The sequence below is a fragment of the Mytilus edulis genome, chromosome 3 (assembly GCF_963676685.1).
Source record: "Mytilus edulis chromosome 3, xbMytEdul2.2, whole genome shotgun sequence".
NCBI lineage: Eukaryota > Metazoa > Mollusca > Bivalvia > Mytilida > Mytilidae > Mytilus > Mytilus edulis.
The window spans coordinates 39171929-39198315 of NC_092346.1; the positions used below are offsets into that span (position 1 = coordinate 39171929).

Below are 26387 nucleotides of genomic sequence, written 5' to 3' on the forward strand. Positions count from 1 at the left end.
TTTTTTTTTCCAAGTGGAGAGCTTCCAAATGAAGAATAATTAAAGAGGTTCAAAATGCATAGGTTTTATAACAGCTGGACAAAGTAGAAAGTGACCAGACAAGACAGCATTTTTTTTTTTAAATAAAGGTGACCGTCATCACAGTTTAGACTGTTATTCAAAATCCATTGACCATCAGACAAGACAAGGTTTTCTTTTAATAAAGATGACCTTCATTACATGTTAAGAATGTTATTCAAAATCCACTGACCATTGCATTCATTGTGCCATATGCCATTGTATCACGGTTTTATTGTGCATATCACACAGAGGCAATGATTACCATGGTAACAGCACAGACATTTAAAAACCATTACATAAAAAGTTGCTAATTACATAATAGGTCACATGGTTTAGAGTGTTTATCACATGGTTCCATCTATTTTTACAACACATTAAAAAACAGTTATTTGTAGGTTAACATGAGATCAGGTACCAATGTCACATGATTGTTGTCATGGTAATGACATGCATATAGTATGACAGGAATGTAGAAAAGTGAACGGAATGTTTTATAAAGGTGTATTCTCAGATTCTTTGGCAAAACCAACATCACGGAACTGTTCCGTTAGTCTTCGACACTTCTCCTCATACTGTTCTTGTAAACATTTACGCATCTGAAATTAAAACAATATGTCTATCAATACCTATGAAACTGATAAAAACAAGAATGTGTCCATAGTACACTGATACCCCTCTGGCACTATCATTTTCTATGTTCAGTGGACCATGAAATAGGGATCTAATCTATAATTTGGCATGAAAATTAGAAAGATCATATCATAGGAAACATGTGCACTAAGTTTCAAGTTGATTGGAGTTCAACTCCTTCAAAAATACCATGACCAAAAACTTTAACCTGTCAGTATAAAAGTGTATTGTACTGCCAAATGGAAAGTCAGATGCTATTACTTGAGCATGAAGAAGCTTGTGCCCCATATTTTGTAACATCCCACGAAGGCCTAATGCAAATTTTAATCAGTGTTCTATTAACCTTTTTGACAACTCATGCAAGCTTCTGAAACATTTGTAAGCAGTAACAATTCATGAAAAAAACTCAACAAAGATACCTGGCTTATAATTTATGATTTATCATGCCAAAATGTTTTAAAATATTGGTTTAGTATTTCCTATTTTTCTAGCAAACCTTCATAATATTTGATCAAACTAGGACTGAAGCTTTTTTTTATATTTAAAAGATAACAGATTTTTTATTTTTCCCCATAACACTGATCATAGATGGCCTATTCATTAAGTATTTTCCTCCAAACACCTTTTTACATAATGTGGGTTCATTTATTTTCATGGTTTCTAATTTTAGTGGATTGAGGAAACTTGCTTTTTCATGGATATTTGATTTCATGGTCTGGTCAATGTATACATACAAAAAAATAGAAAATTTGTAAATCTTTGAACATTTAAATTCATGGTTCACCTGTTCCCATGAAACCCACAGAAATTGGTATCCAACAAATAATAATTAATCAAAAGTAGTCCATTCAACATACCTCATCTTTTTCCCTTTCTAATTCTTGTCTAACTCTGCCTAAAATTGGTGTTAATTCTTCTTGCTTTGAATTTAGTATTTCTTTCAACTGAAGAAAAAAGTGTCAAAACACAATCATCAAACATGCTAACCATTTTTCAGAAATTTACAAAAAGCAAGTCCTTTTTCAAATTGATATACATTTATATCATATGTGTAACTTGAATATTTATAGATTATCGTTGATCATGTCAATGAGATTGATTTTCTCACTTGAGCCAGAACAGCAAATGTGAGAAAAACAATCAAATTGAGATGAACAAAGATAATCTGTTTATCGATATTTTACCTATGACTACTTTATCATTTTCATGGCAATATCATTAGCAACGCCATGTGCCCCCTTAGTTTCTAGCAATAATTTTTCATATCGCTGGACTCTGCTTAGAAAGGAAATTATCAGTCAGCAAGATAAAAGGAAAATTTTGTAAATAAGTGATAAATCTAACATGTCTAATTATAATATATCATTAATAATAAATTGCATGACATTGTTTTGATAGGTTCTAAGGAATGATCACTTTATAATCATTTTTAACTATCAAGTGTTAAACCTTGAAAGATTAAGATATCTGATCATGCAATCTTTACCCAAAAATTACTAAGGAAGAATTTCTCTCCATTGGTATCAATGTTCATGGTTTTTAGAACATCTTTGTTTTGTTGGTCCCTTATTTAGTTTTAACACATTCAAACTGGATGGGAAAAAAGTGTAAAAGTGTATTGAATTCATAACAGAAGGAAAGGAAGAGCCATGCAAATAAGTAACTTAAATACAAGAATACTTCACAAGTACAATATTAACTGAATTATTTTTTAGTGTTACAAGGAAGTAAGCCCTGTTACAGCCGATTGTATTGAGTGTGTAGGTAAAGGTAATATCTTTGGTTAGCTTGCTTGCTAGCTGAACCGTGAAGTCAATATTAGGTAAGGTTTGCTACCCTCGTTTAGAAGTAGCATAGTCCTACAGACAGATAGATTGGTTATCTGTCAGACTAGTCTACTTTTAAAGAAGGGTGGTTTACCTAACCAAATAATGACTTCATGGCAAGCTTTTCAAATATATTACCTTTACCTTCACACTCAATGCAATTGGCTGTAATGATGGGAAACAAATCCCAGAAATTTGATTCACTACTTCTTACCTTTTCTATTTCATTAACAACCATTTTTATGTGTTTTGATTGAGATTCTCTTTTTGTTCTGTAAAAAAATAAATCAAAATTAATTATATTTTCAACTTTTTAGATACAATTATTACAGTAAAAAACTCACATATTCAACAATTTGGCAGTTGTTAATTTCTCATTATGGAAACTGTTTTACCAAATATTAAAACTATATATATATCTAAAACAGGTTGTAAAGAATTTTTTAGTTCTAACAGCATATAACAAAGGAGTTTTGATACTTACAGCAGATTCCATTGAGTGTGTAGGCAAAGGAAATATCGTTGATTAGCTTGCTTGCTAGCTGAACTGTGAAGTCATTATTAGGTCAATACCCTCCTTTAAAAGTAGAAGTCCAACAGATAACCAATCTATATGTCTGTAGGACTAGGCTACTTCGAGAGGAGGGTAGTATACCTTACCTTATAATGACTTCACAGTTCAGCTAGCAAGCAAGCTAACCAAAGAAATTACCTTTACCTACACATTCAATGGAATTGACTCTAATCGAATCATTTTCATAACATTTCTTGGCCTTTTTGCCAGGTGAGCTAAAATTGATTCTGACCTTTATCCACTTTTGACTTAGACTTTATATACTGAGGATTCATTATTATTCATTGGATACCAATTTTCGTGGATTTTGTGGGTACAGGAAAACCATGAAATTAAGTGTTCAACGAATGACGATTTTACTATAGGTTTGTATGCAGACTTCAGCAAAACTACAAAATCAAATATCCACGAATATGCAAGTTTTCCTTAATCCAAGAAAATTGGTAACCACGAAAATAAATGAATCATTATCCATAGTATACTGACCTTGATAATTCATTTTTGTCCTTGATGGTCTTGGCTAATCTCTTCATCTCCAATTTACTCCTGGTTTCCATTTCTTTCTTCAATTCATCAGAATCCATTTCAAATGTTTCGATAATCTGCTCCACATGATTTTTATGGTTGATATCTAAAAGCATCCTCAATGTGTCATAGATGGGTGTATGATATTTCAAATGAATGTCTAACTCGGCTTTGAACTGGTCTTTACACATATCTACAAAAATTTCTCCTTGTGTCTGTTTTAATTCTTTATGCTGTTGAGAAAAACAAAATTATAAAAAGTATATCAACTATTTCATATCACTACAGTATGTATATTGAAGATAAGGTTATAAAAAGTACTCCTACTTCTAGCCCACCCTAATTTTTCCAAGCCAAAAAAAACATTTTATTTTGTTTTCTGGCTTTTTTCTCTTATAGTTTGCTTTTAGATTTATAGAATACATGTAATAGAAAAAAGAATCAAATATGTATTAAAAATAACAGATCCTTAAGAATCCTAGATTAAATATATATTTGTAGATTTAACCACTGCATCAAGTATGTTAGAGTATGTCTTCACTCGAGACAATTTAATTCTAAAATTCAAACGCCAGTATTGCCAAGCTTTTTGAATATTCCAAATCAAATTGTTAAAAGTGGAGAAATATCATAAAACACAAGATATAGTGGAGGAATCTGTTTCTCTAATGAGTTTTAGACAACAAGTTTTATCTTTCTTTATCAAAGATTTGCAGAAAGTTATGGTCATCTGATGACATCACAAAAAATAATTTATTAGAAATCATGAAAATTTTATGTCATTATTGAATTTGGACCAATCATTTGCCGAGAACAAAGTTTTCTCAAGACATAAGAAATATTTTTTCACATCGATTGAGAAATGTACAAATAGCATGAAAATTAGAGAAAAATAACTAAACATTGCCTAGCCATGAAGCACAGGATTGCATTTATATACAGAAATTACTATACTGTCTTAATAGTTTTATTGATCTTATGAAATTAGTTTTGACACAGCAATTGAATGTTAAACTTTCACAGTCACAATTACAAGTTTTAAGAACAAACCTATAAAAGCATTATACAATCTATACGTTATAAGTTATATAACCTGTGTTTACATAAATATATGTTAGTAAAAGCTCTGGTACTATAGACTAGTAGACACAGCAAAAGTGAACGCTTTCATCTGGGAGAAACTAAATATCACTACAGAATAACTTTACTTTAGGTCAGGGAGAAACTAAATATCACTACTGAATAACTTTACTTTCCATCAGGGAGGAACTAAATATCACTATCGAATATTTTTTTTACTTTATCTTTTTAAATGTCATTTAAACTTGAACTTTCCATGTAACAGATTAACTGCTTACCCTTTCAGAGCAACTGAGTTTTACCTGTGGCAAATCCAGCCCTAACCCTTCCAGAGCACTCAAGTTTTCAAAGTTGATATTCTCAATCTTTAGTTTTCTGTTCAGTATTTGGTGTTTTGACAGTTCCTCTTGTGTATTTTTTTTCATTTTACAATTGTCTTTTCAACTTATTGTTCTGATGGTCACAATACATTTAGCATTTTTTTGTTTTTTTTACATTTGCAAATTATTTGGGTTATTTTTCGTATAAAAAGAAACATAACAATACGGTAATCAATTTTGTTCTTTCTATTCTACAATAAATCTACAGATTCTGAAGTTTTATTAATCTAGGTTGCAATGCCTCATAGTTTTTAAGACAGGTGTTCATAATGTAGAATTGGAACTCAACACTTACATGAAAACTGGTAGACAAGTATAAGTCTGGATATATATTTATAATTTACATACTTATATAGGAAATATATATAAATATGCTGCAGAAAGATAGAAGTATACAGTGAAGTATCAGGGGCGGATCCAGCCATTTTAAAAAGGGGGGGTTCCCAACCCAGAGTAAAGGAGGGGTTCCAGCTATATGCTCCCATTCAAATGCATTGATCGGCCAAAAAAAAGGGGGGTTCCAACCCCCGGAACCCCCCCTCTGGATCCGCGCCTGAGTATGATGATTGTGTCAGAAAGTATCAAATATGTTTGTGTGATCTTTTACAAAATAATCTTTAAACCAAAAACTGTTTCCTGTTAACTATCTGTTAAAGGGTATGGGTGATCTTTTTATAAATAGAAGTACAAGTATAAAAAATTCATTTCTGTCAGAATTGAATGGTGAAATACAGGTATCTCCTCATATATATTACAACCAAAACCATACACATGTTAATTACAAGTCTTCTTGCAATGGTAAATTCAATTTCAATTTTATGTTAGAACCTTTTCAACAATTGTTTAGAGCCAACCTTATCATTGAATAAGATAATATAGAATTTTAGAAAAGTAATTGGCTTCGTTATACATTATTTCTCTAACAAAAATCATTGCTGACACGGATTAGGGCTGCACAACTCCCATGTTATATCAAAGCAAGTATTTTATTGTAACAGTTTCAATTTCAATTTGCCTTTTTGTTTTTCTCTCTCATTTTAATGAGAAACAACAACTAGTTATAACTGGCTTTCATTCTTAATCATGTATATTTCAATTAAAAAATCAAATAAAATATGCATGCAAGACATTCTTTTATATGTTGCATACTGAAGACAAAAAAGGAAACAAATTTTCACTGCATTCAAAGAATTTAAAAAATCTGCCAGCTGCATTCAAAGAAATGAAAAATTCTGTCTGATGCATTCAAAGAATTGATATAAATCTGTCGTCTGCATTCAAAGAATCAAAATAATCTGTAATCTGCATTCCAAAAATTGAAAAAAGAATTCCATCAGTATTCTAAGTTAAACACTCTCAAATTTCAAGCATACAAAAACTTGTAACAAACCATTGAAAACTGATTTAAAAAGCAAGGGGTATGATGGATAGATAGTATATACTATAAAAGAACAGAATAGATATACTATATCTTGGATGATAAATTTATATTCTGAATAAAATCTATATGATTCTCTTTCATGAACTAGATTGTGCATATCTATTTGAAAGTAAAAATGATATTGCATAGATTAGAACTGTTTACCTGTGATTTAAAATTTAGTTTTGATTGTCCCTTATGTATCATTTGCCTCTTTTTTACAAAGTGTCTTGTATTTTTATTGAAATTTGAAATGTAAATCCATTACTTTAAAAGTAGAATTACAAGTATGTGAATCATACATGTGAGCCTATAGTCTTATTTTTGAATCTTCAAATTTTGAAAGGTTCCTTAGACTAAATTTCATAGAACTCTAGCATAAATTTGGATACAAACTTTTTAAAAATTGAAACTCTTCAAAGTTACATATAACCAGAAAACTGTTTAGTCTACAAAAAGATTCATTGGTGACTCTCAAAATTTCCAAAGAAAACATGTTACAATAAAATAATCTCAAATTGAGGAATTGGATCTTCAAAATGAATATTTACATATCAAAAGTTTTACACCCAAAGCAGCTCAATATAATGACGGCTGTAAAATGTCTACATTTTTTAAAAAGTTTTGATTTTCATTCATGTCTATACATTGAATTTAAAACGATCTTTCAGTATCTTACATTAATTTGATCACTACTGGAAACAACTAAATATGCACCAATCATAGTTCATGAGAGAATCCTTAAAAGGTTATAATCAACTGTTATATCTGCTGCAGTAGGTAAAAATCTTCAAGCTAAATATAGGTTTATTTGCTAAAATAAGCCAATCAAAAATCAGGTCAAAGATCAAATTTAGAAAGCTATCACCGTAGAACCTCTGGGTCATTACCTTGCCTTTACGCTGTAAAAGAAAACAAAACAGAGTCAACTCCACATGCATAAACACTAATATATATATATATGTATATATAGCAACGACCTTCAATTTACTCTCCTGAAGGTCATTACAAAGTTTACCTTATAATTATGTTCTTGGACAAGTTTACCATACTGTAAACGATTATTAGTTTCTGCTTCGTCCACAGAAGTGCCCCGTCGTAATGCCTTCTTTACGGACTTGGCATGAGATTTTTCCATTGTATCTTTAGCTTTAACCTGAGATATCATCAATCGCTCCTCTTGTAACTCATGTATTTCTTTCAAGTTTTGTCTGGCCTGTAAGTAATATGCTTTTTATGATTATCTTCCCTTCTTTATTCCCACCACCAGGTTTTAAAGGCATGGAAAAGGATGAAAATGGAGTTTCCTTTATTTTCATATACATTAAACATACTCTTTTCACTTCGACTAGTATAATATTGAGCCAATTATTCAACACCATTTGTCAAACTAAGTTTTTTTTAGCAGTCATTAGAATACTTTTGAAATAGTTATATCATATCCAATGTTTGAAAATCTATAATGGGTAACAAAAGTGTGGTACAAATATATAGCCAAATGTAATTTATCTTGAATCATATATATAAAGAATACTAAAATATTTTGCATTGGGCTCATATTTCATTTAAAAGTTCCTCCTCCTTTAAATCTGATGTTAGCTCTGTATATAGTCCACTAGCCACAGATCACACAAGAGTGCATGTTTGCCTCCAACATCTAAGTTCATAAAACTTAAACTGAAATCCATAAATGTCTGGAAGATTGGCCATTGGTTTGAAGATTGATAGATGAACGAAATCAATGAAAAAATTTGATTGAAATCTTCCATTAAACACAGACATGATCTGTTAACTTACTCACTTTATCTCTGGTTTACATAGGGTGTTTAAAACTGCTCCAATTATCCAGGAGATATGGCAGGAGTTATATTTCAGGATCAGCAAGCTCATACATATATATAACATTATATGACACAAATTTTATATCATTAATTTACTAATCATGTGGCATACTCATAAGATTTACATCACAGGATATTTTTTCATTCATTATACATGATCATATGGGTATTTTTGGTTTTCATTTTTAGAATTTAGTTTTAACCTGCGCCAAATTTAACATATTCCTTTTTCTATTCAAGCTTTTATCTGATTAGATGTAAATTTTGGGTTAAAAATTTCTTTTAAACATAGTTTAATATTTGAAAACTATTTTAGATTAATAATGAACAGTAAGTTACTATTAGATAAGACTTCAAATTGTCACAACTTATCTAATCATTACAATTTATAAGAGATCCCAACAATATAAACATTATGTTGACGTACTAACCTTTTCATTTTTACGATTTAATGCCTCCAATTCTTTATCCCGCTTAGATGTAATTTTCAAGTAAGGCTTTAATGTCTTGAGTTTTTCTATAGAAGTAGGCTCAATTATGGATGGATCTGTAATATTGAACCAATAGTTAAAATACAAAAAGAACACAATAATATTGAAATAATATTCAGTAAAAATGCGAGTGAACTAACACCTTATAATGGTACAAGCTGGTACAGTAATCAGGATGGATATCCAGAAGTATGCTGAGGTTGTCTTAAAACCTTGGAAAAATAATGATACACAAAGACAACAATATCCTGGATTACTGCAAGTAAATTATTTTATTCTGGTCTACATGCTTCACCACTTGCGATGACATCTTCAGTACAATTTAATGTCAATAATGATAGGTAAAAATACTGAAGTATATGACAGTAGCGGATTCAGAACTTTTTGTAAGGGGGGGCTCCAGTCACACTTCAGTGATTCCCTATATAATCAACCAAATGTTCCAGCAAAAAGAGGGGGGCCTGAGCCTCCCAGGCCCCCCTGGAACCGCCTATGCACAAAATGCAGTGCATATGGGGTTACAAAGGTTAATAAGACATTACGTCACAATAATAAGCTAATAATGGAGTTGAGCAGTTTATATAGACCTTCTTTCCCCATTGACAATGATAACAAGAGACTTACCATTGAGTTTACATTTGAACTGCAATCCATTCTCGCTGTTTATACTGGTCATTTGATGTATCGTAACACCTTCTCTTCCTGGAAAACAATAAATACTTTTTTACTTACTAGACAATATTTCTCATCTGAATATTATACAATTACTGTCTTTTGATGAGGTAAATATGCTGTTTTATGACTTGAAAAACTGATATTCACTGAGGTTGAGGGCCGAAGTGAATATCAGTTTTTCAAAAGTCAATTAAACCACATATTTACCGAAACAAAAGACAGTAATTGTTTAATTCCATATCTAAAGAGATTGTGATCAAATTTTTGATATAATATAGGTTTTTGTCACAAAATTAATGTGGTCAAAGATCTAACAAATCTATTGCACAAAAATGTGCAATTGAAGATTTCTTCTTGAAACTTTTCGAAATTCGAAATTTGAATTTTGAAAAAAAAGGAAGCCCTTTGTATTTGTTTGGCTTTTTGAACTATTTTGATCTGAGCGTCACTGATGAGTCTTATGTAGACGAAACGCGCGTCTGGCGTATAAAATTATAATCCTGGTACTTTTGATAACTATTTACACCACTGGGTCGATGCCACTGCTGGTGGACGTTTCGTCCCCGAGGGTATCACCAGCCCAGTAGTCAGCACTTCGGTGTTGACATGAATATCAATTATATGGTCATTTTTATAAATTTTCTGTTTACAAAACTTAGAATTTTTCGAAAAACTAAGGATTTTCTTACCCCAGGAGTAGATTACCTTAGCCGTATTTGGCACAACTTTTTGGAATTTTGGGTCCTTAATGCTCTTCAACTTTGTATTTGATTGGCTTTTTGAACTATTTTGATCTGAGCGTCACTGATGAGTCTTATGTAGACGAGATGCGCGTCTGGCGTATAAAATTATAATCCTGGTACTTTTGATAACTATTTACACCACTGGGTCGATGCCACTGCTGGTGGACGTTTCGTCCCCGAGGGTATCACCAGCCCAGTAGTCAGCACTTCGGTGTTTACATGAATATCAATTATATGGTCATTTTTATAAATTTTCTGTTGACAAAACTTAGAATTTTCGAAAAACTCAGGATTTTCTTACCCCAGGAGTAGATTACCTTAGCCGTATTTGGCACAACTTTTTGGAATTTTGGGTCCTCAATGCTCTTCAACTTTGTATTTGTTTGGCTTTTTGAACTATTTTGATCTGAGTGTCACTGATGAGTCTTATGTAGACGAAACGCGCGTCTGGCGTATAAAATTATAATCCTGGTACTTTTGATAACTATTAAACAAATGGTAAACAAAAAATCCCCCCCCCCCCCCCCCACTTTTTGAAACCCCCTTGGAGCAATAACGTTTACCCTTAAACTCAATTCCATGCTTTCCTTTGTAGTATTGAACCTTGTAGAACAATTTCAGAGAGATCCATACACTTAAACACAAGTTATTGTCATGGTTGTTTGGAAACTAGAAACATGCTTCTTTTTGTCCCTTTTTTGTCCCCTAATTCCTACATATTTTGGGCAATTAACCCAAAACTTAATCCAAGCCTCTCCATTGTTATATAGTACATTGTGGTACAATTTCAGAGAGATCCATACAATTACACACAAGTTATTGTCTGGAAACTAGAGAATGCTTGTTTTGGCCCCTTTTTGGCCCTTAATTTCTAAACTTTGGCCCCATAACCCCTAACATGAATCCTAACCTTCTACTTGTGGTTTTAAACATTGCGGTATAATTTCAGAGCAATTAAAATTCTTGTAATCAAGTTATTATCCTGAAACTAGAAAAATGCTTGTTTTGGGCCCCTAATTCCTAATCGGTTGGGACCATCATTTCCAAAATCAATCCCAACCTTCCTTTTGTGGTATTGAACCTTCTGAAAAAATTTCAAAAAGATCTTTTCACTTAAACTAAAGTTATTATCCAGAAACCGATGTGTCTTCGGACGACGACGACGACAACATCATACCATCCAAAAATTTGTTGGGGTTGTATAAAAAACCTACTAAAATAATACTATTGATATGGAAAAACAGATTTTATCCAAGGATGTAAATTGAGAACGAGAATAATGGGGATATCCAAAATCATGATAGGTTAGTCAGTTATATTATTTTGACTTCTGATTGTATATACCAACTGCTTCCACATGAAACTGAGAAAACATAACATACTCTCTAAGCAAGCATATGATTATTTTTTATGATGTTATTGTCATAAGGTTAAAATAATCTTCACAAAAAAAATTGAAGTGACCTTTTCATACAGTCTTTATGGTAGGAAAAGAATCTTTTAACAAAAGTTCTTAATTTTTTTTTTATTCACACAATTCATTTTTTTAAATTGAAATCAAAGAAAGTGCAACCTTAATTCTAACAAACTATACTGGTACCTGTACTTCCATCACTGTTTATACTGATTTTGGTTGACACTTGCTGGTGATCACCACCACTGAAACGTTTTGCTGTTGGTTCTTTTTTAATGGGGCTACTAGAATTTGTGACAACTTTGGTTGGTGAGGAGGCATTTCCGTTTGACTTAACAACTTCTTCTTTTTCTCCTTCATCATTTGACCCCTAAAAATTATTTTACATAACTTTTTAACTACATTTCTGGTTCTACATAAATTTTATTATATATCAATCTTATATAAGAATCAATCTCCACAAATTCAAAACTGCATACCTGCATCAAGTTAAATATGAATGGAATTCTAAATTATTCCAGTAGAGAGAGATATGATTTGGACAAGATGTCCTTCAACAGTTCAGAGTATTTCTCACAATCTGTTTAGAGGACCACAAACTTATCTTATCCATATAAATTGAGATCAATCTTTCACTGAATTTTACAGCTTTCCTCTATCAAGTTAGAAACTTAAAAAAAAAAAAAATGTTGCTGCCCTGTTTAATACAAAACCTGCAGAATTTAAAGAAAAAATTCATTGAAAGATTGATAACTGTTCATATTCAATGTAGCATTTTCAATTGTATTTGGAACTCAAATTTTGAGAACTATATTACAATATTAAGATGGTACCTAACACTACAGGGAGATAGCTCTGTAAAATCAGCAAAACGTTTTAATTACGTTATGTTGTTAAGGGAATATCAAGCTTCTCAATGATCAAAATAAGTGTTTGTCAAACTGCTATATAACCAGTGTAATTTTTCTGATAAAACGATTGGTTCAAATTTGTTGAAATTTTTATATTTTTGTAGAAGAGTCAAAGTAAATACTTTGTCAAAATTTTAAGAAAATTAAACAAGCCAATTTATTTTAGTCAAAGTGTTGGGTACCACCTTAAAGGTATACAATTTTCCTCTTTGAGACCACCTGTCACAAAGCTTACTTCACAGGTGGTCTCAAAATTTTCTTTTGTTTCACAGTAAGTTTCAATTCTCATTACAAATGATTTTAAACATGCTACATATAACAAGAGGAGGCAGACTTAGAAATAAAGATACAAATGGACTTTATATATAAAAGTGTGTACTGGTACAGATCTGTACATCAGGGTCCTCGGTCATAAAACTTCACTCAGAACTTGGAGTACAAAATTAGTGCTCGAAACACAAAATCCAGTATTTTGATTGGTTGATTTTCGAGTCTGAGTATGGAAATCGTGCTCGAAAGTTTTATGACCGCAAGACCTGGCCTTGAAGGCATAAAACTTTGCCTGGCCTCACGGTCATAAAACTTTCGAGCATGATTTTTGTACTCAGACTCGAAAATCAACCAATCAAATTGCAGGATTTCATGTTTCGAGCATGATTTTTGTGCTCCGAGCACTGAGCAAAGTTTTATGCCTTCAAGGCCTGGTGTATATGATTACATTACAATTGAGTAGCATACAAAATGTGACAGTATTTAACTGTAGTAAGAAGTGATGAATTTCAAATATCATTAGTTAATATCATAGTGAATCAAGAAATACTATAAGGTAGAATACTATACCATATATCTGGATATTTTTCCATCAGGTTTGGTTTTCCAATCAGGGCCTTCAAAGGGCCAGTCAAAATTTTGCCGTGTTCAGAACTTTTGTATAATACAGTTAAATGGATAGTGAAGAAATATTTGTGTAAGATAAAAAGGAAAAATTTGTCAAACATGAAAATTTCCAGATATTCAGCATTTAGATTTCTTCATGATCATGTGATAACATACCTCGTCCAATTCATCAAAGATGGCCAGTTGTTTAGTATGTCTATCAAGTTCTGACAAGTAAGCAATAGGATTTATTAAAGCTGCTGCCAGTACTGTAAAAACGGAAAATAGATCTTCATGCTCATTCCAAATTCAGATATATAAAGTATTGAGGATTCAATTATTTTCATGGGTATCAATTTTTGTGGACTGACAAAATTGTGTTTTTCTGGATACTTGGTTTCATAGATTTGTCAAGGTATGCAAACAAGAGATAAAAAATAAATAATTCATTGAAATCTTAATTTAATGTTAACCTCTACACACAAGTCCAAAAAATTGGTACCCCATGAATATTATTTAATCCACAGTATCTTGAACTTCAGACAGTATCATATATATATATACAAAGGTAATGCATAAGAATTCATAGGAAAATTAAGCTTATTTGCATCAATAGTTTAATGACTTGTTCATACACATGCTGTAGTGAGATTGAGAAAGAGGAGGAATACTATCACTTACTATAATGTCATCATCTAGGTATCTTGATAACATTTTTGTCCTGTTTGTTTTTTTGGATTTAAGCCTTGTAATTGGTGGCGGTGTCTTTGATAAAGGATTGGTTATCCGCATTGCAAAGGCTAAAATACCAGTCAAAACAGCAATATTTTATATTCACAGACAATATATTTATCAAAATCTAATTTAATGGTTTTCACAAACAATTCAGGATTGTAAGGGGTAATCGGCTACAATAACTGATACTTATTATTGTGTATAGATTTTTCATCAAATTAGAGCCTTGCTGAATTATATTTAACAATCAGGAAGGGAAAAAATACAGCCACTTTTAAAGATTCAAAGTAAATCATCTTTGGTGATCTACAATCACAGGGATCTTTCTGCCTGAAATCTTGTCTTGAATGGAAACTTTTATCGGTCAAAATATGTAAATTAAAGGATGGCAAGGAAATTGTGATTGCGACACAAGGTCAATCAGTGTCAATCAGTATTAACCATGTCATTGAACAATCTGATCTTACTGTGACCTAATAACATTAACCTTGTGACATAGGAAGTTTATGGGAAAGTGCACAAATTTGAAAGATCAATGGATCAAATATATTTTATGTACAGCTGCAAAGGGAAATAACTTACATTCCATATCATCAGGAACAAAATCTTTGACACAAATATGTACGAATAATGTTTGCAAATTCAATGGTAAATTAAACTCATTCCTAAGTGGTATATGTCGGTAACCTGCAAAAGAAATAATTTGAATTAAGTCATAATTTTTTCAATAGCGAATATGTTGTCAATAAAAATTGTGAAAAGGTTTTGCTTTCTATTGCAGAGGCAATCCACTATTTTTTATATAGATTAGACCGTTGGTTTTCCCGTTTGAATGGTTTTACACTAGTAATTTTGGGGCCCTTTATAGCTTTTTGTTCGGTGTGAGCCAAGGCTCCGTGTTGAAGGCTGTATCTTGACCTATAATGGTTTACTTTTATAAATTGTTATTTGGATGGAGAGTTGTCTCATTGGCACTCACACCACATCTTCCTAAATCTATAAACAAGAAATACTTGTACATTTTGCATATGGAAATACATTTCAAACTTAACGCATTAAGGAAACTTAACTATTCTCTGAACATAAAATAGCACATAGTTTCTAAATTGCTAGAAAAGATAGCAAAATGTGTTTTTTTTTATTACACAGAAATAATCACAAATATGGATTACCTGGTCTTAGACCTTGTACCGTTAACACTCGGTGTCCCAACATTTTTCCATTCTCTTCATAAACGGCAAGACGTATCACAGCTAAATTTGGTAAGACAACCTGTGAAATAAGATAAATATACAGCTTAGAATAAGCTTTGCAGTGGATTTAGACTTGAAAATATCAAATACTCTGTTCAATTACATTGAAGAGTAACAATTTTAATGCACCAGATGCCAATTTCTACAAGTAATGTCTGTTCTGTGATGCTCATGATCAAATCTTTAGAAATTTAAAACTTTATTCTTCAGCTTAAGAGCTGATATAACCCAAAAGGATCAAAATCCTGGACAAGGAGTAAAAACTAGCAATGCATGAAGGAGGTACAATCCCCAGTTGCAAATGATTTAATGAAGTTCTATCAATGCGAATTTTAACTCTCTGAAACAGAAATATAACAACTGTTTTTAACTAAAAACGTTTAAGATTTTAGAGAAAACCAGATGCTCCACAGGGCGCAGCTTTATACGACCACAGAGGTCGAACCCTGAACAGTTGGGGTAAGTAGGGACACAACATTTAAGCTTGACACAGCTCTGAATTTTGATTGTAATTAAATAGTTGACACAACATAGGTTTCTGACACAGAATGAATGTGGTCTAAGAACTTAAACTTAAAAAACTTAAAATTTTTAAATTGGACATTTACCTATTATGGTCCAATATCCAAAATCTAAATACTTGGTAAGATTCAGCATATCAGAGAACCCCAATTATTCATTTTTTGATAAATCAAACAAAGTTTAATTGTGGACCCTTTTGGCCCCTAATTCCTAAACTGTTTTGACCAAAATCCCAAAATCAATCCAAACCTTCCTTTTGTGGTCATAAGCCTTGTGTTAAAATTTTATAGATTTCTATTTTCTTATACTAAAGTTATCGTGCAAAAACCAAGAAAAATGCTTATTTGGGCCCTTAATTCCTAAACTGTTGGGAACAAAACTCCAAAAATCAATCCCAACCTTCCTTTTATGGTCATAAACCTTGTGTTTAAATTTCATAGATTTCTATTTACTAAAGTTATAGTGCGAAAACCAAATGTCTTCGGCAGACGACGCCAACGTCATACCATAATACGACCAAAAATTGAAAATTTTTGCAGTCGTATAAAAAGAAAAATAGACAAAGTCATCTCTAAGTCTTAATTTCTTACCTTAGAAATATCTTACTTACTTTTTTAAATATAAAAGGGTCTTCATCATACACAGGATTAATTCCATTATTCATAATAGTTTTTGTTTTATATTTTTTCCTGACAGTATCTGTAGGTAAACCATACATATCAACTTCCACATATGTATTTATCTTCTTGTCTGATAACATCTGACCTGATATCACCTACAATGAAAATTATTCAACAGCTAAATTAAGATTGCTGAAACTGTCCCTAAACAATATCAGGGGGGCAAGTGGTTTTAGTAGTCAATCTGTATCACTATACCTGTCAACACTGAGGTTACGAACCCCATATGTGGCAGGTGCATTCAACTCCATTCTTAATTGACAAAGGTTGTCAGTTTTCATGCTGAATGGTTGGCAGTTCCCTCTGCACTCCAACTTCCTCAAATAATAAAATCTAACAGCCAGATGATAGCCAATATGACCAATAGTGCTGAAATTAGCTTAAAACAATTAATAATTCAATATCATCCAAAATCTAAAATTTACCTTAACATAAACTGTTCCTGCCACAATACCATCCACTGTAGACTCAGCAAACGGATCAAACCTTCTATCATGACGTCTCATAAAATCTGGTTTCAATACGTATCCTGACCTATTATTGTATTCAAATATTCCCTGGTTCAATTGCATTGCTAAATCTGTTAAAAGATAAATTTGTATACATTCATCATTAAAGAACAAATAAATAATAATTACAAAATAACCACAGTAATTAAAGCGGGAAAATTAGTGTTTTTCACTGTTTAAGTTTGCTTCTTTTTTTCCGCAGGAGAAATTCTTTCTTATTACTTTTTCAATCATTATTCCACAAATTATATTTTCCAATAATCATACAATAACCCTTATTGTTTCAACATTCTTTCAAATGATGAGAATGCTAGATTTTCCACAACTAAATGACAGCATTTCCTAGGCACATTTCAGATTGCAATACAACTATTCAACAAGATAACACATTGCCACATAAAACAATCTCAAACTCATAATTGAACATATGAGAAAAAGAAGTAGGTGTCTGATAGACTCTAAAAGTGCACACACGTAATGACTCATCACTGTTTAGCTGCTGGCCAAGTATGAAACGTTCTGTCCGAAAATGTGTATACTTTTTCATGTTCATTCTGTATTTGAATATTTGAAGTATTGGCAAAATGGATGTTGGTATGTAAGTAAATTGACATCTTTGATAATATCAACTGGACTAAAATACTCAAAATTTCACTCTCAGATTTATTCCAAACTGAACAGACAAAACTTTGATAAAACAAGAATGTGTCCATAGTACACGGATGCCCCACTTGCACTATAGTTTTCCATGTTCAGTGGACCATGAAATTGGGGTCAAAACTTTAATTTGGAATTAAAATTAGAAAGATCATATCATGGGGAACATGTGTACTAAGTTTGAAGTTGATTGGACTTCAACTTCATCAAAAACTACCTTGACCAAAAACTTAAACCTGAAGTGGGACGAACGGACGCACAGACGAACAAATGGACGGACGGACGGACGGACGGACGGACGAACGAAAGGAGGCACAGATCAGAAAACATAATGCCCCTCTACTATCGTAGGTGGGGCATAAAAAACTTCAAAAAGGTGTCTGGTTTCTTCTATTATAGAACTAAGTTCTCAAAGTTGATGAGAAATAATTTTTTTAATTGTTTCAGGTTAATTGTTTTCAAGTTTATCTTTATTGTGCATATGCTGAATAAGACATACCTAAGGTCTGGAAGTTGAGGGCTACCATTTGACAACCAGCATTCCAAAATATCTGTAATGGTGAATTTTGGTTTATATTTGCTATACATGATATAATCATTTGGTTATACACATAAATGTAATGTTGGCAGTATGATCTAGTGTAGTTTTTATAATGTTAGGTATTCATTCTGAATATTTAAGGCTATAGAATTAATGCATTTATTCCTTTTTTATCCAAAACATATAAAAAAAAAGTCAAAAGCATGTTTAGTGCTGTCAACATCTTTGAACGGTAGACAAATACATAGATTTCTGTGAAAGGGAAATTTTACACACAAGACCATCTATAGGATTGTAATGTTTATGCTAGTTGAATAGTGTTTAATGTTGTGTCGTTGTTCTCCTCTTATATTTAATGCGTTTCCCTCAGTTTTAGTTTGTTACCCCGATTTTGTTTTTTGTCCATGGATTATGAGTTTTGAACAGGGGTATACTACTGTTGCCTTTATTTAATGGTCCAAGTTGTACATTTACAGTGGTCACTAGTTTGCCAACCCTAAAAGTTGTAGGTTTTGTTCCCAACTTGTAACAAGTTTTACTCTGAGCTTAATTGACAAGGAATACAAATTTTCCTGTGATTCTATCTGGGTACTCTGGATTCCAATACAAATAAAAGTTATGGCTATGATCGATATAGCCAAGGGAGCTGAAAGTTGTCTAACACACCAACTAACAAGCATAAACCTTCATAAAAATTGGTTTTGCTGGTCTTGATCTTTTCCACACACATAAATAAAATCATTTGAGATGAACTTTGAGGGATAACTAAATTCAAGTTTACAGGCAAACTACTGTTTTTGTTCATGTTGTAATGTATTATGTTGTAACTGAGTAGCGTTTTGTATTTAATTGTTTTCATTTTCTTTCTTTATGCCCATGGTTTTGTGTTTTTCTCAAAGTGTCTAAGGTATTTACTGTTTCTTTTTTACCTAGACCATTTTGCCATTGAAATAAGATTTTAATTTGACATCTTCATCAGTGTAACTGTCCTAAAATGATGTCATCTAAAACAAAAACAAGGCCTAAAAGTACATTAACTAACATAGAGAAAAACTTACCTGAGGTAAAAAGTTACTGGAGTCTACTCTAGTTCCACGTGGATAAATTCTACTTAACTGACGTTTGTTGTAACTAGTACACAGTTAAGGAAAACAGATGTTTCATAAAATCATCCATGAGACCAAGAGAAGGAACTTGGAAGTCTCAACTATGGATGAATGTCAAATACGGTTTGTACAGTCAAAATGTATATGAAATTCCAATTTGAACTTTTAAAGAATGCAATAATATAAACATACTGCCCTTGGATGAAGATGTTAGGGAAGATTAAAACACAAGAAAAATTATCACCAAAAGACAAAGTTGCACGTCATAATTTTTTCACTGAGTGTGTTTAATCACCCTAACACCTTCATCCAACGGCCTAGGAAACAGAAACCAAAATACAAAATACAGTGATTGGTTAAAAATGTCCTTAACAATAATTATTCAACCAATGTGATGTTGTTTTCATTTTGGTGTATGAACAATGAAATTACCCATTCTTCTTCAGATTATGAAATGGCCAATTATCAAATAATTGTTCTGTGAAATAAATAGAAAAAGTTGAGTATCTGAGTTGAACAGATTAAAGTTCTATGGTGTCATTGTATAATAAGATGCAAAGAAATGATTTCTATGATTTCTATGATTTCAAATTCATTGTAGTATAAGCCTGTTCATGTAAATAGGATACTTGACAAAATCTACAGGGTTTTCTTTCAGTAAACTGGTGGCTTGGGTTTCCACAAATGATGATATCTCATAACTCTTTTGTTTCTCTGGAAAAAATAATTGCGAAATGACACATATGCAAACATATCTGAAAAAACAGTTAACAAGAAAGAAGATAAACCTGATGACACCTAGAACATGTATTAGATTGTCATTAGGGAGGAGATTTTCCTATACTGGTTTAGAGGATTTTGGCAGTCATTGGAACTACTATGTTGCCATGGAAACTACACCAAAAATTTCAAAAATTTCAAATTGCTCCAAATTTAACGAAACTTTACAGTAATGAAGAGCAACATTAGTAGATGTGGAATTTGGCATTAGAATTTCAAAAAATGTCTGCTGTTACCATGGAAACAATGCAAAACAGGTCAAAATGGTTCAAAAACCTTAAAGTGGCATTTACTTTCTTAAAATGGTAGGTCAAATTGATCGAAACTTTGATGGTATGATCCCTCCAATGTACAAATGCGGTATATATATGCCATTAACTTTTGGGAATGGTCTCTGTTGCCATAGGAACCATCAAAAATTTCAAAATGCTCAAAATTTTATGAAACTTTATATGATTGTAGACTGACAAGTCTGGATGAGACTTTTGACGATGGAATTTCCAAAATGGCCACCGTTGCCATGGAAACTGCAAAAATGTAAAAAAAAATTCAAAATGCTTTGGACTTAATGAAACTTGATATTATTGTTAACTGGCATGTATAGATGAGACTTATGACTTTGAAAACTTCAAAATGGCTGCCGTTGCCATGGAAAAGGCAGAAATTAAATTTGTTTTAAAATGCTCTAAATGAACTAAAAAATGTACAGAAAGATGTATAGCCATGTATATTTGTGCATTCAATTTTAAACGTTTTTTTAAATGGCTGCCGCTTAGTGGCAATAGGGGGAAGGGTGACATGCGCTATTGCTTGCAATGGCAATTCTAGTTATTTTTAGAATTAAATGTTGATGGCAAATCTTTCACATTTTTTAGACATGACAATTTAGATTTAGACATATTGTATAGTCACCAGTATATTGTGGAAGACTTCATGTTCACCTCTAGACGTATTTGGTTTATTTTTGTCATTGGGTTGCTGTCTTATTAACATTTGCTTATTTTTTTAAAACATTGTCAAAAACTTGGTTTGATTTTGATGAAATTTTTAATGTTGAACTCATCATTGCCTTCAGTTTTTTTTTATGGTTATTATGAAATATTTTATGACATCTCAGTGGCGGGTCCAGAACTTCCAACGAGAGGGGGGCCCAGGCCCCCCCCCCCCTAGATCCGCCTATGCATCTCATTATTATTTTTGTTTTACTCACTTTCGGATGTATCAAATGAGTGGAAATGAACTGGCTGTATGTAATTAACAAGTTCTGACATTTCTAATCCGGCTTCAGCTTCTCTACCTGCTGTACCCTATGGTAAACAAAAGAAAAATATATATTCAAAGGTTTATATATATTCAAATTATAAATTGTTGACATAGTAATCAAGAAAATTTGTAAGGGTTCCACGGAACCCAGTGTCTCGCCTACTTTTGCTGTTAATTTATAATCACATACTCAACAAAAATGATGAAAAAAATCAATAAAAATATTCCTCTCGATACTATCTTTTGATTGTCAGAAGCTTCTGTCCAAGTTTGGTAAAAATCCAGGCTAGTTCAAGAATCTTAAAAATGTTTTAAAAACTTTAACTGCAGACTGTATGTAATGTTAACTGATAGAAAGTCCATTTATAAGTAAAATACGGAAAAAATTTAATTATTAAAAAAAAAAATTACTTCTGGATACTATCTTATGATTAGAAACATGCTCCTGTCCAAGTTTGGTAAAAATCCAGGATAGTTTAAGAGAGTTATCAAAATTTAAAAAACTTTAACCACAAAGTGAATGTAATAAATGTTTCCTGGCAGAAAAACTAAGTCCATTTATAAGTAAAATACGGAAAAATGCAATTTTATTTTTACAAAATTTACTCCTGGATACTATCTTATAAACATAAACAAGCTTCTGTCAAAGTTTGGTAGAAATCCAGGATAGTTCAATAAAGTTATTAAAATTTCAAAAACTTTAACCACAGAGTGAATATTTGTGGCTGCCGCCGCTGGAATGTAGGATCACTATGTCTCCCCTTAAGCTGACCTATATCCTTGATTTACCATTAGTGGTTCTTAAAGTATTTGAACTATCAAATTATAATATAAAGAAGTTCTAAGATCTACAGGTAAATAAAACAGTACAGCTAAGTCATCTCAATTAACTCACCTTTTCTTCTATATATTTTGCAATTTTTCCGTCCCTTTCACTTTTTACTCCTTCTTCCTCATCAGAATCATATTCACTGTGGTCTGTATCAGACTCCTCCTCAACAGGTCCAATGAATTCATTAGTTGTATCTTGGTCTGGACTTTCTACGCTATTTTCTGGACTCAAACTTGAGTTCCGTCGTCGTTGTTCTTTTTCTTCTCCCTCTTCATATTTTGTTGTACTGTTCTGTTTGCTCACGCGTTCACGTTGTGCTAAAAAAAATTCAGAAATAATTATATGACAGTGAATCAACGTCTGGTGAATCTTCAACAAGATAGATGGTAAATATTGAATATGATAGAATCCTTTAAATGGATGCCTCAGGTATGCAGGGTTATTACCATAAAAAACACAAAATGTGAAAGCTGTTATAAAAACTATACTTTAGGAATCACTGCAGTAATCTAATGAGATCAACATGTTTGGATGCCTAGGTCACTGTCATCACATGTGCAGGATAAAGACAATACAGAAAATTGCTTGAAGTACATACCCCCCCCCCCCCCCCCCCCCCCAAATACAAATTGTAAGAGCAATTTTGTCCACTATTCTAAAGAAAACAATTAATTTAACAATGGCTATGAGCTTGATAAAGCAGGAAAGAAACCAAAAAACCACATTAGAATATATTTGAAGGCCCCTTTGAAGGTTTTGTAGGACTATAAGAACCATCTTTCACGTAAAACCCCCATGGGCATTTTGAAAAGTTGGCAGGTATGGAAGTACAAAATCAGGTAGGTATAAGTTATGTCCCAGTAAAACCATAGTGAGTATAAACAGAAAGTGAAAGTATACATGCATGGAACTTGAACAAGAATGTTGAATAAAATATGAATGTCATTGAAACTAAAATATTGTTGATATTTTTCTACCGGTCTTTTACTTGCCAAAAAAAAAAAGAAGGAACATGTGTTTGTCATCTTGGTTAATGGAACTCCAATATTCAATAAGTTATTATCTAACTGTGTCTTGTTTGTTTTTTTATCCAAATTTATACAGCACTTGATTTGCAATTCCATATCATTGGATAAAACATCAAATGAACAAAATGAAAAAAGCTTAAATGGCCCTTTGTTGCTTAAAATCATAAACTTACCTTTATTATGATGGAAATGTTTCTTCTTATTTTTCACAATAATTTTTCTCATCATCGCACAAGGTGGGGGTAATCCTTCTCCTAACTCAAGCTGAATAAATAAATGCAATATTAGTCACATTCAATAAAGATATAAGTAACAGTATTCAACAGTAAAAAAATATCATATGTTTTATATAAGTTAATAGTCAAGAAATGTGAGTCCAGTCAACAAAATTTTAAGTAATATGAAATAAAAAAAGAAGATGCGGTATGATTGCCAACAAGACAACTAAGACCAAATGACACAGAAATTAATAACTATAGGTCATGGTACAGTCTTCCACAATGAGAAAAGCACATACTGCATAATCAGCTATAAAAGGCCCAAAAACGACAAATGTAAAACAATTCAAACTAGAAAAATTATGTGAGACAACCAGCGATATATAAGCAATATGAAAGGACAACAGCCAATACTGTAAACTTAGACCCCTATACATTATATTATTTATGTTACCCTATCATGGTCATTAAATAACCTATGCTTTCAGTATTTGACCTGTTAGCACCCAAATTCTAGTTCTACAAGTGATTAGACATATAAATAGCAAACTTTTCCTCTACACATGATTCTGAAGGAGGCTAGAGACATAAATTCTACCTATAACTTACAGGATACGCGTCAAGACATTCTGTTAACAACAGGTCTCCAAAAATGTTCCTACAATGGGAAGCCATTTTCGCTTGTTGTTTTGGTCTGTAATGTAGAAAATTAGCCATTAATAATACAGATATTTAAATAGAATCTTTTTTCTAGTTTCTAAAAGTGTCTACTTGAAAATTGTATTTGATATAGTAAAAAACAGGGGGGAAAATCAAGATTTAACTTGCTAATAAACAAATGAACAAACAAACTTTCCTTTTATCATTAAAATTGAAGTCCGCCAACACTAATTGTATATATCTGTCTTTCCTGTATCACCTGACTAGATCTTACTGAAATCAAAACTTAGTGATGACACTTAATGTTTTTTAGATCACAAATCAAATATACTTGTTGAAAAATATCAGTTGTTCAAAACAATCTGAAGCTTTTCAAAGTTTTTTGCTGTGCTCACTCCTTAAAAATATAATACAGCCGCATTTTTGCCTTGTCCCAAGTCGGGAGCCTCTGGCCTCTGGCCTTTGTATTTTATATTTTACATTTATATTTTTCCAAGTTAATTATCACTGGAAAAGTACTCATTTTTGTTCAGAGACCAAATGAAGCACGTCTCCAGGTGGGGGATTTTCTAGCTGTATTGAAGACCCACTGGTGGCCTTCTGCTGTTCTCTGCTCATTGGTTGATTAGTTGTCTCTTTGAAAAATTCCTTGTTTTCATTCTCAATTTTACACTGTGACTTTCCGGCAATTTTTTACAATGCAGAAAACATGATCATCACCCCTTACCACTTCTCTAACAACTTACGAGCAATGATTTTCAAATGATAGTATGACTGGATATTCTGATGTTTTAAAGGCACTTTCAGCTATGGCTTCTATTACTTCCTAGAAAATAAAAGTCATTGCAATCATGAAAATTTGTTTTAAATATATGTCATAAACTTTTATGCTTGAACATGCTTTTAGAATTGACCCTTATAAATTATGCATGTTTTGAACTTTAAGCCGTTATGTATATTTATGTAACCTCCCTAATATTCTTCAGTATTCCACGGACAAACACACTGACAATCAAACTTTCATGGCCATATTATGCATTACACATAAATCTTACAAGATAAACTTGACCTGGTTACAGACTCTTAATATAAACTTGACCTGGTTACAGACTCTTAAGACAATCAATAAGAATTATTTTTTGTTTGTTGTACATGTCATACTGTGTGCATATTCATTATTTATCAGTCATGCTTCTTCAATAATTCCACATTATGTTAAGACATACCTTAAAATAGATTTCTGTGCACATTGTATAGCCATGGGTTATAATTGGTTCCTCATCATTGTTCCTCCCATCCCAACAGTCCAGCTCTATACAGCGACACCCACTCAGTAACACCTGTCGGTACATCTCAGTGGAAGATCTACCAGTCAACTGATGACCTGCACAATATATAAAGATAGCTTTAAATTGAAAGTTTTACTAAATTTTCATTATAAAATGCATTCAAAAAGTAGACTCACAAAGGAACTGTAAAAAGTTACACTTAATGATGTACAGAGATGAAGCTTAGAGCCATTTCTCAAAAATGTGACAGAAATGTGTTATACAGTTATGAACCAGCATACCACTCCTTTTTGAAAGGAGGGAGAGGGATATAAAAAAAAGGGTGCATAGTTTACTCTAGTTGCTCATTACCATGTTCCATGAACCTTGAAATCTTGATGAAAATCTAAATTTTGGTATTTGAATTTTATTAACTTTCCAAAAAAAGATAGATAAATTGTGTATAATTAATTATATTTCTTTTTAAATAAATCCTAAATCCTAAAATCTATTTTATATTACAGCGGATTCCATTGAGTGTGTAGCTAAAGGTAATATAGTTGGTTAGCTTGCTTGTTAGCTGAACCGTGAAGTCATTGTTAGGTTAGGTAAACTACCCTACACTAAGAATAGACAAGTCCAATAGATAACTAATCAACTGTCTGTTGGACTATGCTCCTTTGAAAGGAGGGTAGTATACCTGACCTAATAATGACTTCACGGTTCAGCTTACAAGCAAGCTAACCAAAGATATTACCTTTCCCTAAACGCTCATTGGAATCTGCTGTAATGTTTTTTAATAATTAAACATTGAATAAATTGATCGAAACAGGGATTTCATTATCTTTTATGTTGACTGTCACTTTTCCATTTGTAGGTAGTACTTTAC

At 32.0% G+C, this 26387-nt stretch overlaps 1 protein-coding gene across 5 annotated transcripts in view; it reads right to left on the bottom strand.

Annotated features, from left to right (window-relative positions):
- Window positions 1-26387, bottom strand: part of LOC139516495 (1-phosphatidylinositol 4,5-bisphosphate phosphodiesterase beta-1-like) — a 91236-nt gene continuing 64849 nt past the window's right edge. For 2 of the 5 annotated variants that reach the window (XM_071306643.1, XM_071306644.1), the window contains 22 exons: window positions 25457-25614; window positions 24977-25056; window positions 24180-24264; window positions 23526-23616; window positions 22388-22641; window positions 21440-21536; window positions 20079-20163; window positions 19402-19474; window positions 18302-18353; window positions 17062-17216; window positions 16567-16731; window positions 15354-15453; window positions 14764-14868; window positions 13624-13715; window positions 11846-12029; window positions 9452-9529; window positions 8768-8883; window positions 7514-7711; window positions 3577-3848; window positions 2731-2788; window positions 1548-1634; window positions 1-656 (listed from right to left, as the gene is read on the bottom strand). In XM_071306643.1, the coding sequence (XP_071162744.1) occupies window positions 552-656; window positions 1548-1634; window positions 2731-2788; window positions 3577-3848; window positions 7514-7711; window positions 8768-8883; window positions 9452-9529; window positions 11846-12029; window positions 13624-13715; window positions 14764-14868; window positions 15354-15453; window positions 16567-16731; window positions 17062-17216; window positions 18302-18353; window positions 19402-19474; window positions 20079-20163; window positions 21440-21536; window positions 22388-22641; window positions 23526-23616; window positions 24180-24264; window positions 24977-25056; window positions 25457-25614 (2690 nt within the window). In that variant the 3' untranslated portion in view covers window positions 1-551. Of the gene's footprint in view, window positions 657-1547; window positions 1635-2730; window positions 2789-3576; window positions 3849-7385; window positions 7398-7513; window positions 7712-8767; window positions 8884-9451; window positions 9530-11845; window positions 12030-13623; window positions 13716-14127; window positions 14247-14763; window positions 14869-15353; window positions 15454-16566; window positions 16732-17061; window positions 17217-18301; window positions 18354-19401; window positions 19475-20078; window positions 20164-21439; window positions 21537-22387; window positions 22642-23525; window positions 23617-24179; window positions 24265-24976; window positions 25057-25456; window positions 25615-26387 lie in introns of all 5 variants that reach the window. The other 3 variants (XM_071306641.1, XM_071306642.1, XM_071306645.1) reach the window with 2 other exon arrangements.